Source organism: Rousettus aegyptiacus, unplaced genomic scaffold (assembly GCF_014176215.1).
Source record: "Rousettus aegyptiacus isolate mRouAeg1 unplaced genomic scaffold, mRouAeg1.p scaffold_m13_p_10, whole genome shotgun sequence".
NCBI lineage: Eukaryota > Metazoa > Chordata > Mammalia > Chiroptera > Pteropodidae > Rousettus > Rousettus aegyptiacus.
In genome coordinates, this window is record NW_023416285.1 from 2,625,215 (window position 1) to 2,639,154 (window position 13,940).

At 56.8% G+C, this 13,940-nt stretch overlaps 1 protein-coding gene and 1 pseudogene across 6 annotated transcripts in view; one reads left to right on the top strand and one right to left on the bottom strand.

Moving 5' to 3' along the window:
• TBC1D14 (TBC1 domain family member 14) overlaps positions 1-13,940 on the bottom strand; it is a 74,211-nt gene that overhangs the window by 10,724 nt on the left and 49,547 nt on the right. For all 6 annotated transcript variants that reach the window (XM_016161232.2, XM_016161231.2, XM_016161230.2 and 3 more), the window contains 8 exons: positions 8,867-8,985; positions 7,955-8,037; positions 6,599-6,716; positions 4,923-5,029; positions 3,474-3,554; positions 2,514-2,608; positions 1,216-1,287; positions 404-532 (listed from right to left, as the gene is read on the bottom strand). In XM_016161232.2, coding sequence (XP_016016718.2) covers positions 404-532; positions 1,216-1,287; positions 2,514-2,608; positions 3,474-3,554; positions 4,923-5,029; positions 6,599-6,716; positions 7,955-8,037; positions 8,867-8,985 — 804 coding nt within the window. The remainder of the gene's footprint in view (positions 1-403; positions 533-1,215; positions 1,288-2,513; positions 2,609-3,473; positions 3,555-4,922; positions 5,030-6,598; positions 6,717-7,954; positions 8,038-8,866; positions 8,986-13,940) is intronic.
• On the top strand, positions 8,463-8,581 carry LOC118609029 (annotated as a pseudogene).

Here is a 13,940-nt window from a genome sequence, read left to right on the forward strand (position 1 = left end):
CGGACCCGCGTCCTGCCCAGGGGAGAGCGCCACGCGGGGCACGTGGCGGGAGCAGCAGCAGCGTCTGCTACGCCACGTCCCATGCGACAGACCCACCCGTGGGGACCCCATGCCGAACAGTGTGCGTCTGTGCAGGACCCACCCCTCCTCGTTTGTCTGAAGAACGGATTTTCAGAAAAACTTTCTGGAAGAATGTACTCAGAAATGTATACATACGGCTGTCAACCAAGTGTTTTCAAAATTCAACACGTGCCCAAATAACCCTCCGCCTTCTACGGTGACACTTATCCTGAATCCCTCTTCGCAGAGGGAAACGTGTTCTTTTTCCCACCGAAGAGACAGTTAGGTGACTCTCGCCATGAGCAGACACAGTGCCCGGGGCACACGCACAGGGGATACTCACGAGGCCATGGTCCACTCGGAAAAACGCCATTTGACAGGGTTTATTCAAGAGATTAGAAAAAGCGATGAAGGCATCTTCAGTATCTAAGTTCAAGATCAACACCGCGGCTATGAAGGACATGCCCTGCACCTGACGGAAGGAGAGAAGGGTGTTGAGCTCGCGGCCGCCTGCAGGTCGCAATGCTCCTTCATTCGTGAGAAGGACCCAAATGCCCTCCTGCCGGAGGGGCCACCCGGCCACCCACTGCCGCCCGCCAGCGGCTGAGCAAATAGCCTCGGTTCTGACCTGCCCGCTCAGAACGACCGCTCTGCCATACCAGCCACCCTGTCCGCTCCTTCGCCCTGCCCCCCATGGCCACATGGGAAGCCATAAATTGCCCCCTCCTATGCATCTGCCCCCGAAACACTGCCCCCAGGATGCGCGGTTTCCTGGTGCCGCAGAAGCGCACGTTCCGTCTAATGAGTTAGGGCAGGAACCGTGCACGCACATCTGCCAAGCTGCAGCCGCGCTGGCAGCTCGGCCGTGAAATGGTTACTGCTTAAAGGCTCTTTGATTTAATGCTGGAAAAAAAAATCACATGCAAGAAAACGAAAATCAAATCCAATTAAAATGTGAGGAATGTCACTGGGTGGCCAAGCCCGCTCGGTTTCTTTGCAAGATAACAGGCAACTCGTTTACCATGAGGCTTCTCATACTCCCCAGCAAAATAACGAGGGCATTCGACTTGACATCTGTAGCCAAGATGCACTGGGCAATATTCTGACTTTCTTTTTAGATGGTCACGTTATAAAACATTGAAAAAGTTCACTTACATAGCCCACATCCGGTCGGTAACAAGTATACGCGCCCAGAATACTGTGCAACATGTCGTGATACGGGCCGCCCTAGAAGGACCAACACAGCAAACACATGCAGAGGTCTTGTTAGAGCTCGGAATGGCGCGTGACGCTTTGCGGCCACCGCCAGTCACACGCTGTTGGCAGAGGAGGAAGCGGGCGCCAAGCACGGTGCTAGCAGCGAGCCGCCAGGCCCGGTTAGCAAGGGACTCTGCCGCCCACCCTGCCAAGACGCTCTGGGGAAAGCCGCGGCTCCGGCGTGAGCGCCTCGCGGGAAAGACGTCCTTAGTCTGGGTCCTGCTGCCTGTGTAACTATAATCCCCGGAGCTGAACAGGTGACCAGGTAGCCGGGTTTCTACAGAGCAGGTGAGTGCTGGCTGTCCTGCCCCCCGTCCCTCTGTCTGCCACCTTCTTTGATTCTTCTCTGGTTTTCTACGTGGCAGTACGTTTAGGAAACACGCTCTCAGTCTGAAGCCCCAACGGCCTCCATTTCATTCCCTTCTCCCGGTTCCTCCGTCCCGACGAGATTGCCACCAGTTCCTCTAATTCCTTCTATAACTTTAAGCTGCAGTTTCTTTTTCCTGACCGAGCACAGAGGCGCCTCCCACTGAGGCCGCACATCTGGAGGACCGGCCCGGTCACCAGACCCTACTCTCGGCATCGTGCACTTGGCTGCAGTTAACACAGAGGAAAAGTGCGCGCGGTGTGTGACCAGAAGTCACTGCACAGGGGGCCACACGTGGCTTACAGGAGGAATGCCGTGGCCCGAACTGTCACGTTTCCACACTTACAAAAGAGGAGACACGCCTGGGACACAGAGGGACGGAGAAGAAAACCCGGCGATGGGAGGGCCCAGGTGACACCGGGGCCAGCGGGCGGGAGGGGGGCGACGGGGGGGTCTCCCGTGGCTGGCGCCGGTGCCCGGGGGTGTCGCCAGGCTCCTGGTCTACCCGCCTGGGGCACACGGCCTCGCTGACGGGCGGCAGCAGCGGGGCCCCGGGGCTAGACCCGCCAAGTGTCTCACACATGCACTTCAAAGGAGGGCAGCACTGTCCTCGAAAGCGGAAACACAGCCATGTCGAATGTGCGTTCAGAAGCACCCGCTACCCTCATCTTTCAAAGTCTAAATGCAGTAAGTAAGGCCCACCTTCCCTCTGTAGACCCCCGAAACACCTAAGTATTTTCCAAACCTGATTATAAATTTGATTGTGTACTTTGACATCTCTGAATTTCAGACAAAACATACTTGAGACCAATGAGTCACCACTGCCTACCTGCTGGAAAATGCAGAGGTTAGGAAACGTTCGAGAAATGTCCAGCTTAATAAGCTCCAGACTGGCTTCTCTGTCCGCCGCTGGAAAACTGGCATCTACCAAAAGATCGAGCGAGAGTCATTACACCTCTCCGAGGCGAGCAGGTGGCATCACTGCAAGGCTTCGATATTTTGTGAAAAAAAAAAAATGAGGAAAAGAAGTTTTTCAGAAGCACATGGACCTAATTACAACAGAAACCCACACGGTCCACCCTCGACGTCTGTAACTGCTTGTAGTTTCTTAAAGAGCGAAAATCTCACGGCACCATCTGACGCTAGATCATCATCAGAGAGTTTCTAGAGTACGAAATACAAACCCCAGTTGATGTTACCGTCATCGACAGTCAGAGGAAGCAACGGCGCAAGTAAGGGCATCTACGCAAATCAACTCCAGGCACGGAGAACCCCAAAGGATCACCCGAGCGCGAACGTGGCTGGCGGACGCCTGGCACGCGTGGGAGCTGTGGCGGTGTGGCGCTCACGCGCGCTGCCCCTGCAAACACTCGCGAATAGCCCGGTTTGCTTTTTTGAACGCCAACGCCGCAGAGGCGATATAAAAAAAGATCGACGAGACACACAGATTCTACCAGCAGAAGCATCGTGTGTGTCACGGGAACTTTGGAAAGCATCGTCCTGGGACGCGGCTCCTCTGCGGCGCCCGAGTGACCCTGGGTGCCAGGCGACGTCCATCACGTGAACGAGGCAAAGGAAGCCACGTGATTACGACCGGCGCCCGGCACGCGAGGACACACACCCCGCCGGACCCGCCACGTTCTCTTCCCTGTGGAAGCTTTTTCTTTCAACCTGTTTGCTCTAAAAAGAGTCCCTTTTCCACTACCTGAGTCACATGCACTGTCTTTGTGATGTAACAGTGACGTCCACCACTGACCAAGTCGCCCGGCAGCCTGGGCGCCGCACTTACCCTCGTTCTCCAGCTCAGAGCCTCCCGTGCTGAGGGACCGCCACCTCTCCTTGGCCCGGGCCAGACAGATGTCGAAGAGCTCTGGAAGAAAAGCCCCCAGGTAAGTCCCACGCGCACATGTGAGTATGGGTCCCCCAAAATGCCAGAGGACACACCACTGCTTCCTTCGGCTATTTAAAGGTCACCTACAGACCACACGCGTGTTAAGGCTCCTTCAAGGAAGCCCGACTCGGCCTGAAGGTACCCCTACCGTCTACAGACACCACCACGTGCAAAGAAAGCACACACCAAACACCACCACGCCCGGCATTTCCTTCTATTGCACAGCCCCCCGCAAAACGAGAACCCGACGGGCTTGTGAGGCTGTCGCCTCTACCCGGCTGGGGGCTCCCTGGGGTAAGACCACGAGGTCCCCGTCATTCACATCCGTATCCAGAGCAAATGGCACTGGGAAGAACACGGGTCAGTACAACCGACAACCACCCGACTGAGGAAGGGGCGGAGGCCGGCAGGAATCCCCGCCGGTTCCAAAGGAAGACGGGCAGGAACTGCTCCCCGGGCACGGTCTCCCCGGTCCTGCAGCCTGAAGGGGGCGGGGGGCAGGCAAAGCAGGCGCAGCCTGCAGAAAAGAAGGGTGCTTGTGGCAGCAGAGAAGCGAGACGGGTTCTCACGAGACCACATCCAAACCAGCTCCACGTTAGGACCTACTTCCCAGTAACTCTTTGAGCAGCGTGGGAGTGACAGTGACATGACTCCCGCCCACGGCTTGTACCGTGACACGCGGGCCTCCCCGAGCGCGGAGGCAGAACCCCACGGAGGCCCGGCCCGCACACTCCTGGGTCAGCAACGGTCCCCGCTCCATCGCTCAGGCTTTACCTGCAGCCGCCCGGAGTTTTCGCCACCTTACTTTCTTTCGCCATCACCACTTTCGGAAGACACGGCAGAGCTCCCGGGCTCGCCGGGCGGGGCCTGTTATTTAACACGCGGCCGGAGTCTAACAACACGACGGCGCCCCAAGAGGTACAGGCCTGAGCGACGGGCGCTTCCCAGCCCCTGGGGGACCTGGCTTACAGTCTGCTGCTCTGCCAGGGCAGGACGGGGGCCGCTCTGCCCGCGCTCGGTTGCCTGCAGGCGGGCTTGGCTTTGATCATTCTGGCAGGAGACCGAGGAAAACAACTGTGCGCCCCCCTCCCCAACCCCCACGCCCACCAACCACTGGGAACCACTTCCCAAAGTGGGTATCCGACAGCTACAGCGCAGACGCTGATGGCCTCCGGGAAAGATGGTCCAAGTGCCAGCGTCCAGAAATAAGTGCGCAGCAACGTCTCTGAACCTCTACTTCTGGAGGTGCTTTTTAAAAACTACCTATTTCCACAAGATAGATGTTATAAATCTCACGAAAAATGGTTCAATTTTTGGGCTGGGCCTGGGGTCGCGCGAGCTGCTCACCGTGGGTGATGTTTAACTCGTTGCCGATGGCTAAGCTCCAGACCTTGCCTCTCACGCTGGGAGGGATCCCCTGCCACCAGAGATCTCGAACTTTTCTAGAGCACCACCTGGACGGAAAAGGAAAGGTGAGTTCATGAGCTTGCTCCCAGTGAAGAAGTACCCGCCCGCCGGGAAACAGGGCTGCAAACCACAGGAGCGGGGCGCAGCCTCCGCCCTGGGGGGCTCACAGCCCGTCGCTAGAGACCAGCTCGACAGCTGCCTACAACTGCCGGGCAACTCCTGCGATGGCTGCGCCCAGGACACCGCGCGAGCAGGGCCACCGCGAGCAGGGGCCCCGGACGCCGGTCTCCGCCGGGTCTCAGCGACCGCAGCGACCCGAGCAGACGGCGGGTGGGAGGGGCCTTCTGAGCAGGAAGCGCAGCGCGCGCAGTAACCGAGCTGCCATGGGTACTGCGCCAGCCGGGGGCCCCGCTGCAGAGCTGCAGGCGAGGGTGGACCCCAGGGTGACTCTGGGGCAGCTGGCGCACCCCCACACACACAGGCGGCACTCTCGGGCCCGCGGCCCCACCCCCATGGCAGGAGGACCCCGCCGACTCAGCACGCGCCGGGCTGCGCAAGGCGCTGAGGCCCGCTGCTCACAGGGACACCCCGCCGGCAGACGGGAAGAGGTGCCAAACGCTCGCCCGGGCTCTCCACACAGCACCGTGTGGGGCCACGGCCGAGACTGCAGGCCGGGTCACACCTGAGTCCCTGCCTCCCAGAGCATCCGGTTCTGAGGACCTCAACTCGTGTTACCGGGGCCCATTTGGGAAAGAGCATTGCCTGGGTCCAGCCTAAGAAAGACACTACCGAGAAAAGCAAGCACCAAGAACAGCCGGTTTCCCGGGTAGGATCTCCAGCAGGGCCACCTGACCCCCAGCAATGAGAGAACTGAGTCCCCAATGTCCTGTCACTTGGCTCCAAGCCCCCTGGCAGCCCCTGCTGCCAGGGACAGGCCCCAAAGGAGCCACCTGTCTCTGTGCTAACCCTGGGACTGTTGCCCACACTGCCCGACCCATCCTGAACGCGCAGAATGGAAGACCTACAGTTGTCCCCCGGGTGTACGGATGACCACAGCTTCCGGACTGCTGGTGCTGGCCACAGGGGCTTGTCATCAAGGAAGACCCGGGGCCCGTCCTCTGACTCAGGACAGAAGCAGTGAGGCCAGGGCCTCTTCCCCAAGGACGCCTGAGCCTTAACGGACAGAGGGAGCTGGATGAGGAGTCGGGGGCACAGCACTCCAGGTGGGGCTGGGACGTGCAAAGGCCCTGGGGCTCCCCACAGAGAGGGCTCTATCCGAGTGGCGGAGAGACAGAAGTCGGGGCTACGGAAAAAGGAATTCACATTTTACGGTCCCAGAAAGTTACTGAAATTGTAAGTCGGGCAGTGACCCAGACTTGGGCCTTAGAAGATGCCTCTGGCTGCCGAGGAGATGACGAACTAGGGGGGGAGGGGGCTGCTGCCACAGGAGCCGGCAAGGAATGAGGCCTGAGCCAGGGCACGGGCAGGGAGACTGCGACGTGCAGCTACTGGGCCGCTGCCTCGAGGGCTGCGACACGAGCTGCGATCCGGCCGGGCGCTGCCCAGAGGGCCCGGGGAAACGATTCACGGGGCGGGGTGGCCGCGTGCCAGCTTACATCGTCTCCCAGTTGGGCAGGATCTCGTTGTTCCAGGTGAGCGCGGCGTTCCCGATGCTCTCCTCCAGCCGGCACCTCTCCTCCAGCTGCCTCTTCCTCCTCTGCGCTTCTTTCAGCTCTAGAACCCGCAACCGACGAGAAGAAGAAAACGCTTGTTAACGAATTTCCACCATTTTCAAATAAGGTAGTCTTTCTCAAAGATCCATGCTGCAAAAAACCCAGGAAAATGGCCGTGCAGGGGCAGTGGGACCTCCCCTCCCACGCCGCGTGCAGCCCGCGGCTGGGGCGTCACCCGCCTCTCATAAGCGTTTGGAGTGAAACATGCATACTGAAAGGCAGAGAATAAAACATAACCAATTACCACAAAAATCGACGAACCTGTGAACCTACCGCCTCGACCGAAACACATATCTACAAGAACACCAGGCGCCCCGCGAGCGCCCCACCCCCCGGGCCCTGCCCGGTGCACCCCCGCCCCCCGCACCAGGAGCCCGGGTGCGCTCCCCCGGGGCCCTGCCTGGCGCGCCCCTGCACCAGGAGCCCCATGTGCGCCCCACCCCCCGGCCCCTGCCCTCACCGCTCACAGCATAAGCATCGCTTTTCACACCTAGACAGCGATTCTGAGAAATACCGTGCATTTAATCTACATACCCTTTTCTGTATTTATTGTTGTCACGAAACACACACAACACGAAATGGACCGCTTTAACCATGGTAAGCGTACAACCGGCGGCATCGAGCAGTCACACTGTCGTGAGCCATCACCGCCATCCGTCTCCAGACATTTTCGTCTTTATTAACTGAAACTCTGTCCCCAGTGAACGACGAGTCCCGTGCCCCCGCCCCCCACCCCGGTCTCTGTGAATCTGACTCCTCCGAGACTCCCATGCAAGTGGAGCCACGTGGCACTTGACCTTCTGTGACTGGCTCACGTCACTGACCACAACGTCCTCGGGTTCACCCATCCACCCATCCACGTTGTAGCGTGTTCCATGTTTATCACACATACTTTTTACACATGCTAGAATCGTAGCGTTTTAGCGTCTGCAACGGATTTTACCAAACCCTATCACATCCTCCTGGGAACAAGGACAACGGAGCCCGCCCTGCGGCGAGGCCTTCGCCCGGCCCGTCGCCGTCCTCCCCGGCGTCAACTCAAAGTGTCGTCACTTGCACACGGCTCCCGGAAGCGGAGAGTTAGTACAAACACGTGTTCGATGGAAAATTATAAATTTCAAAATATTAAAGCATTCCCCAAAGGTCCTGTCCTAGGGATCTAGACGGTGAAATGAAAAGTCCCAGGAAGACACAGAACCTCGCGCTGCCCTGCGGACCGCGCGCGTGGGGGCTCCGAACCTCGTTTTTTGGCCTGGACCACCATCTCCTCATACTGCTGCCTGTGCTTCTGAGCTTCGTCAGCTGGCTTCGCCGGGAGATTTCTTGAGAGAAGATAAATGATTTTTCACCATTATAAATATCAAATAAAATTACTGGGGAAACAAAACGAACACTTCAAATATTATTTACTAACACAATGCTCGATGGAAACGTAACACTTAAAAAGAAGTAAGTGTGGCCTGGCACCATGGAGCCAGCCCCCTCTGCCACTGCGGTCCCCAAACACCATCTGTACACCCACCGCCAAGGCCGATCTCCTCACCAAACACGTGGGAGCCAGGAGGGACCTGCTGAGATCCTGCTTCCCCAGATCCCGCGCAAGCCAGGGGCGAGTGCGGGCCCTGCTCTGCAATCCCGGGTGCCGCCCCAAAGCCACCTCGGAGCCCGCTTCCCGGTGTTTGCTCACGGCTACAAGCTGGTCTCTAATCCATAACGGCTGTTTAAGTATTGTTAAATACTAAATTAAGTGTACGGCCACGCCACCCTGAACGTGCCTGATCCCATCTGACCTCGGAAGCTAAGCAGGGTCAGGCCTGGTCAGTGCCTGGGTGGGAGACCACCTAGGAAGACCAAGTGCTGTGGGCATTAAAAAAAAAAAAAGAAATATGCTACGTTAAAATGAAAAATCACCTGAATGGAAAATCCTGAGCACAACTTCTATGTTAAAGGACAGTTTCCCAGATCAGTCATTCGCTGCCACTCTATAACTCATGTTATTAACATAGGGCATGAGGAGGAACGCAGCTTTTCAATGAGTGACGAGGCTTGCTCCTCCTCCCTCTTGTGATCCTAGTTACTCTTCTAATGAAAAGGCCATTAGCAAGTTCCACTTATCTGCCCAGGCAAACACTCTACACTCTCAAGACTCACGCTGGTCTGTCTTCCAGGATGAGTGCGGTGGTGGAAAGTGGCTCGAAATCAAGGTTCTTCCTCACATTCTGCTTTGGAGAGGGCGGCTTGCTAGGTCGTCCAGCCTTGTCTTCATATTCCTAGGACAAAGAAACCAGGTGTGACTCGGGCCTGGCCGGCTCCGATATCGCGAAGCCCTTCTGAGAGCAGGAGCGTTTTCTGTTACGAAGTCCTTTAAGGTGACTGAGGATGATGGACTGAAAACATTTCTTGCTATTCAGAAGGAAATGCTGCCAAGGTGAGGGTCCTACAGCCCTGCAGCCCGGGCCGTCGCTTTACGACACGAGGACCGTGCACTCCCCATGTGGCGGGAAGTCCCTAAGGGCCTCCTCATCCCAGCTGCCCCTGAGCAGGGCCCACGAACGTCCTGTCGGGTCTCCTCTGCTTGTCCTGGGTCATGGGCGCGTGTTCTGAACACTGTAATCACAGGGGGTTATCATCGCGGCCCCTGGGGAGCTCAGAGCCAGAGCAACGGCCACTTCCAGCACTCGCTGGACCCCGGGCCTCCTATGTCGTATCCCACGTGGGCCCATCCTAAACGTCTAAGCCATTCCCTTTCATGCCATGGCATTTATGTATTTCTGTTAGCCCTTTAAATCTGTTCTGAAATATGGAACGGGTTAAAAATCTTTTGCATAAAGGTGGTTAAAGCTGTTACATTTTCTTAAAGAAACATCAAAAAAGAAATCCTCAACATCTTTGCATGAGCCATCACTGCGAGCTGTTACATAAACAACTGTGCCATGGCCTGGAAATCTGAGAACGGTCTTCGTACTACTGGGTCACTCATTCGTCCCGTGGACTGCAACCGTGAAGGGCTCGGTCACACCTGCCGACCCACATTCCACACGCTCAACCGGAAGAGTTCAGTAGAGTCAAGCAACCTGGCGCCAGAGTCCGGCTTCTGAAATTGTGTGCGTGTGACAGCGTGTGTACCCTTAGCTCTTTGCAAATTAAAAAGGAAAACAGAAAACATTTTCTTGTTACCAATATAGGCAAGGCTCTCAGGACCCTCCCTGAAGAGAAGACGACCCAGCTGGGAAGACAGGACCAGTAGGTAGTTAACCTAAGATTTAAATAATCATTCCAGATAACGACAGAAGCCTACCACGAGTGGAAGGTGATTAATTGCTAAATGAATTCTACTGACAGTAGCTGCCAAGCGGGTGTTACCGGTAAAGTGATTTGGCAAGCAATTATCCTCAGCCAGAAAGGCCTACAGAAGCTTCTGAAAGTGAAAAGGACCAACGACCTCCTCAAAACACACAGGCCGATTAAGTATCTTAATGCTGTTCGCCCTGACTTAAAGTGGGTCCGTTAAAATACCGAAATGATCCCCACTTACCCCAAACTGAGAAAACAGACTTGCTTTCCCATCGACTCAAACATCCGAGTGCCCACACATGTGCGAGGTGGCCCGCTGTGACATGGCGCCAGCCACCCGGAAGCTTCCGACCCAGAGCCTGGGAGTCAGAACCCTGCATTTTTACAGGAAACCTACCAGAAGCTGTGTGTTGAGAAAGTCTGCGGCTTGCTGCATTTAAACGAGAATCAGTCATGAAGGCTCATGAGCTGCTACTCAGCTGCTGACCCTGGCCCAGCAAACCACATGCCAAGGCCAAAGACATCCGCCCCAAGTTAGATGTTCCAGAATCTGTGCTTTTGTGTGCTTCGCACACATTCTCACTTTATGTCCACGATGAGCTCTACGCAGAGGGTCACCCCATTTTCAAGATGCGTGCGGGAACAGAGGTTCAGAGTAAGGTGGCCTGCCCTCCGGCACACGACGGCAAGGGGCTGGGCCTGCAGGACCCTGCACTCAGCCACTTGGAGCAGGCCTGACCTCCTCTGTGAAAAGACAGACAGGTGCGGGGCTCCAGGGGCAAAAGGCCGAGTCACACACGGGTAAAGTGCGGCCTTCTGGAGCCAGACAGGTCAGGGAGCAAATTCAGAGCCGCCAAGAACCAGCCATACCCTCCAGCAAAGCCCTTAGAACCCCTGGGCCTCATTTCCACAGCTGCCAAGAGGGGCCAACATGTCCCAGAGGGGACAGGGGAGCGGGGAGGAGTCTGTGTGGCCCCGAGCACAGCCCCGGCTGCGGGAGGCCATCGCCCGTCTTCCCCTCAGACCTGACATGACTGTGAGAGGCAGAAAATGCTCTCGGGCCGAACGACAACCAGGGAGCCCAGCAAGGCCTGCGAACACCGCAGACGTGAACAGGCGCAGTGGAGGGAGCTAAACAAAGGTCTCAACTCACGAGCAGAACAACCAGGCCTCTGCCATCTCTGCAGGCAGGGCCCAGAGCTCCGGCCACCAGGCAGCGGCCGCGTCCCCAGGGCTGCGCACACACTGAGTTCGCGCACTGTCCCCTGCGCACTAGTCCCGAGGGAGGCCACGTCCCCAGGCCACAGACCGGAAGGTGGAGGCCCAGATCCAGAGATGTCCACAACACCCGGGGTGGGGGAGCTGGGATCAGACGCCACACAGTCTGGCTCTGTAGCCGCACTTCTCACCGGCCTGCCACCCCGGAGCTGACGAAAGCCACTCGCAGCCACGATCCAGAAGTAATTTAATCGTTCACAGTCTAAATAAAGCTTCTCCACTATGACGAAAACCTGTGACGCCGAAATCAGCGCAGATGCAGGGCGAATACTCATGTGTCAATCACACAGAGCGCTGCATGATTAAAAGAAAAAAGGCAGAGGAGGCCTGGCGCGCCCTGCCCACCCCCGAGATCCCAGAGGAAGCCTTTTCCGGATTCCAAGCGGCATCCGGGACAATGAATGGAGCCGGGAGTTGTTACAGGACCTGCTCCAAACCCAGTTCTCCCACAGCTGCCTGGAGGCGTCAATAGTGAGCTCATTTTCCAAACCAGACAAACCAATTTCATGAACAAGAGGACTATTCACTCTAAGGGTCCTTGGGGTAGCAGTGGATAAAAAGATGCCGGAAAAACCACTTCCATCTGTGCCTTATCGGCCATCACTGGGGTCGGCCTGTGACGTGGCGAGGGCTGGGGCTCTCAAAGCAATGAAACTTAGCTCTTGGTCCCGGCTCTGGCCTTGGTCCTGTCTCAGCCTCTGTTACCTCATCCGTAAACAGGTAACAACTGTGAGGACCCCCGTCATGAGATGAGCAGACATACGGTGACGGCCACCCACTAAAGTGCGAGCCCTCTGTGTGTACCAGGCAAGTGTCAGGACGTTCCCACCTCCGTCCGAAGTTCTCTCTCTTCTTGGAACCCTTATGGCATCAAGTTTGGAAGCCTCTTGGTGTAACCCAAGTGACAATGCCATTCATTGTTGGGGTCATCAGTATAAATGACCTGTGTGAGCGACTGTGACAGATTCCAACACCCTGCATAATCCACGAGGGAATTTAGAACGGGGTGCTTCAAAGTCCTGGCGGCAAATCGGTTTAAGGGGTCATGCCAGCATTTTAAAAAAAAAAAAACAGATAGTAAAACAAATAAGAGTGCACATAAGTCAGTTTGTTTCAGTACTAAACCAGGTTTTATTTGTGTGCTGAGTCTCAAATTATCTAATGGGTGCGGGGGCAAAGTGGGGTATCAGGTCAAAAACCGTTCGCAAAGCCACTAATTTAGAAGCACAGTAGGTCCGAGCCTCCGCCCTGAGCAGTTAGCTCAGCGCATATCCTGCCAGAAGGATGAGACCAGCACCAACGAGACAGCGGCAAACGGTACCGCTGTGCCGACCCGTGAGCTGCTGTGCGGCGTGGCCTGATGACCTGGCGAAGGGTCGGGGGAAAGCAGTAAGTCAGGACAAATGAGCCGGACCTTCCCTCCTCACGGGGGCCACGGGCAACAAGGACTCAGCAGGCAGAGGAAGAGGGCCAGGGCCTCATCTGTGAAGGGACCGTGTGGGGCCCAGTGCGACGGAGGCCTGCAGACCCCAGCCCGGCGGGGCTCACTCCGGCAGGTGCAAGGAAGACGCCGGCAGAGGTGACGAGACCAGGGTAGTTAATGAAAAATGCCATGAGCGGCTGAGCCACGTGACGTGAGAGCCCTGAGGACAGGAAGTCTGTGGCTGGGGGGATCGAGGGAAGTGTTTTATTAAGGACCCTGCCATCTGCGTGGCCAGGGACAGGGGAGGCCTGGGCTGTGGAGGAGAGGTGTCCTGGTGGCACAAGCAGCAGCCAAGACGCACAGAAGCAGGCTTGTCCGTGGGTCAGCAGGACCACCTGACACCGGGAATGATCAAAGCCTCGCTCTCGATTTTAAGGTTTCAACAACAAGCTACCTAGAGCTGGGGGGACAAGCAGTGGGGGAGGGGGAGGAGCGGACCCGGTGCAGAGTCAGAGAGCAAGGTGTGAGGGATGGGAGCCTGTCAGCTGCATGTGAGGGCGGGGTCGACGTCGTGTGTATGGCCTGAACAGTGCGAAAGGCAAGGACAAGGGCGTTCGACTCCTGAATTAAGCGTGTAATTTGCCAGCAAAAAAAGAAAAGGAAAACATCCTACCTCAACGGACATGTGTTTTATGAGAACAAAGAAAAGACCAAGATCCGCAACCGAGCGTGTTCCCGGTAGGATGGCAGGATGGGCCGGCAGTGCCGCTCACGGAGCTGAAGGACGCCGCGTGGACAGCCCACTACGCTGACGACCCGGCCCCGGGAAGCCCCCTGGCTTTCTTGAAAGCTACGTTAGCCAGAAAGGGTCATCAATCAAAACCTGTGCTTAAGACTTTGACACGACTATATCCAGTATCAAGATGAGCCTTCAGAAATAACCTGAGGGCTGTGGAGGTATGTCTGGAATAAAACATGGCAGGTCACCCATATACCTATTAAAAAACACGAACCAACCTCAGCGACAGCGCAGCAACCGCACGTGCACAGGCCGCGGACCCTGGCGGCCTGCAGAGGGGGGCGAGCAGCAGGCCCACGTCTGAACCATCACCTCTGACCATCCCCTCTCTGACCACTGCCACCAACCACATGACCTTGGGCGCCTTCCTTCACCCTTCCAAGCCTGTTTCCCCATCCATTAAATGAGAATGAATTCATGTAAGACACAGG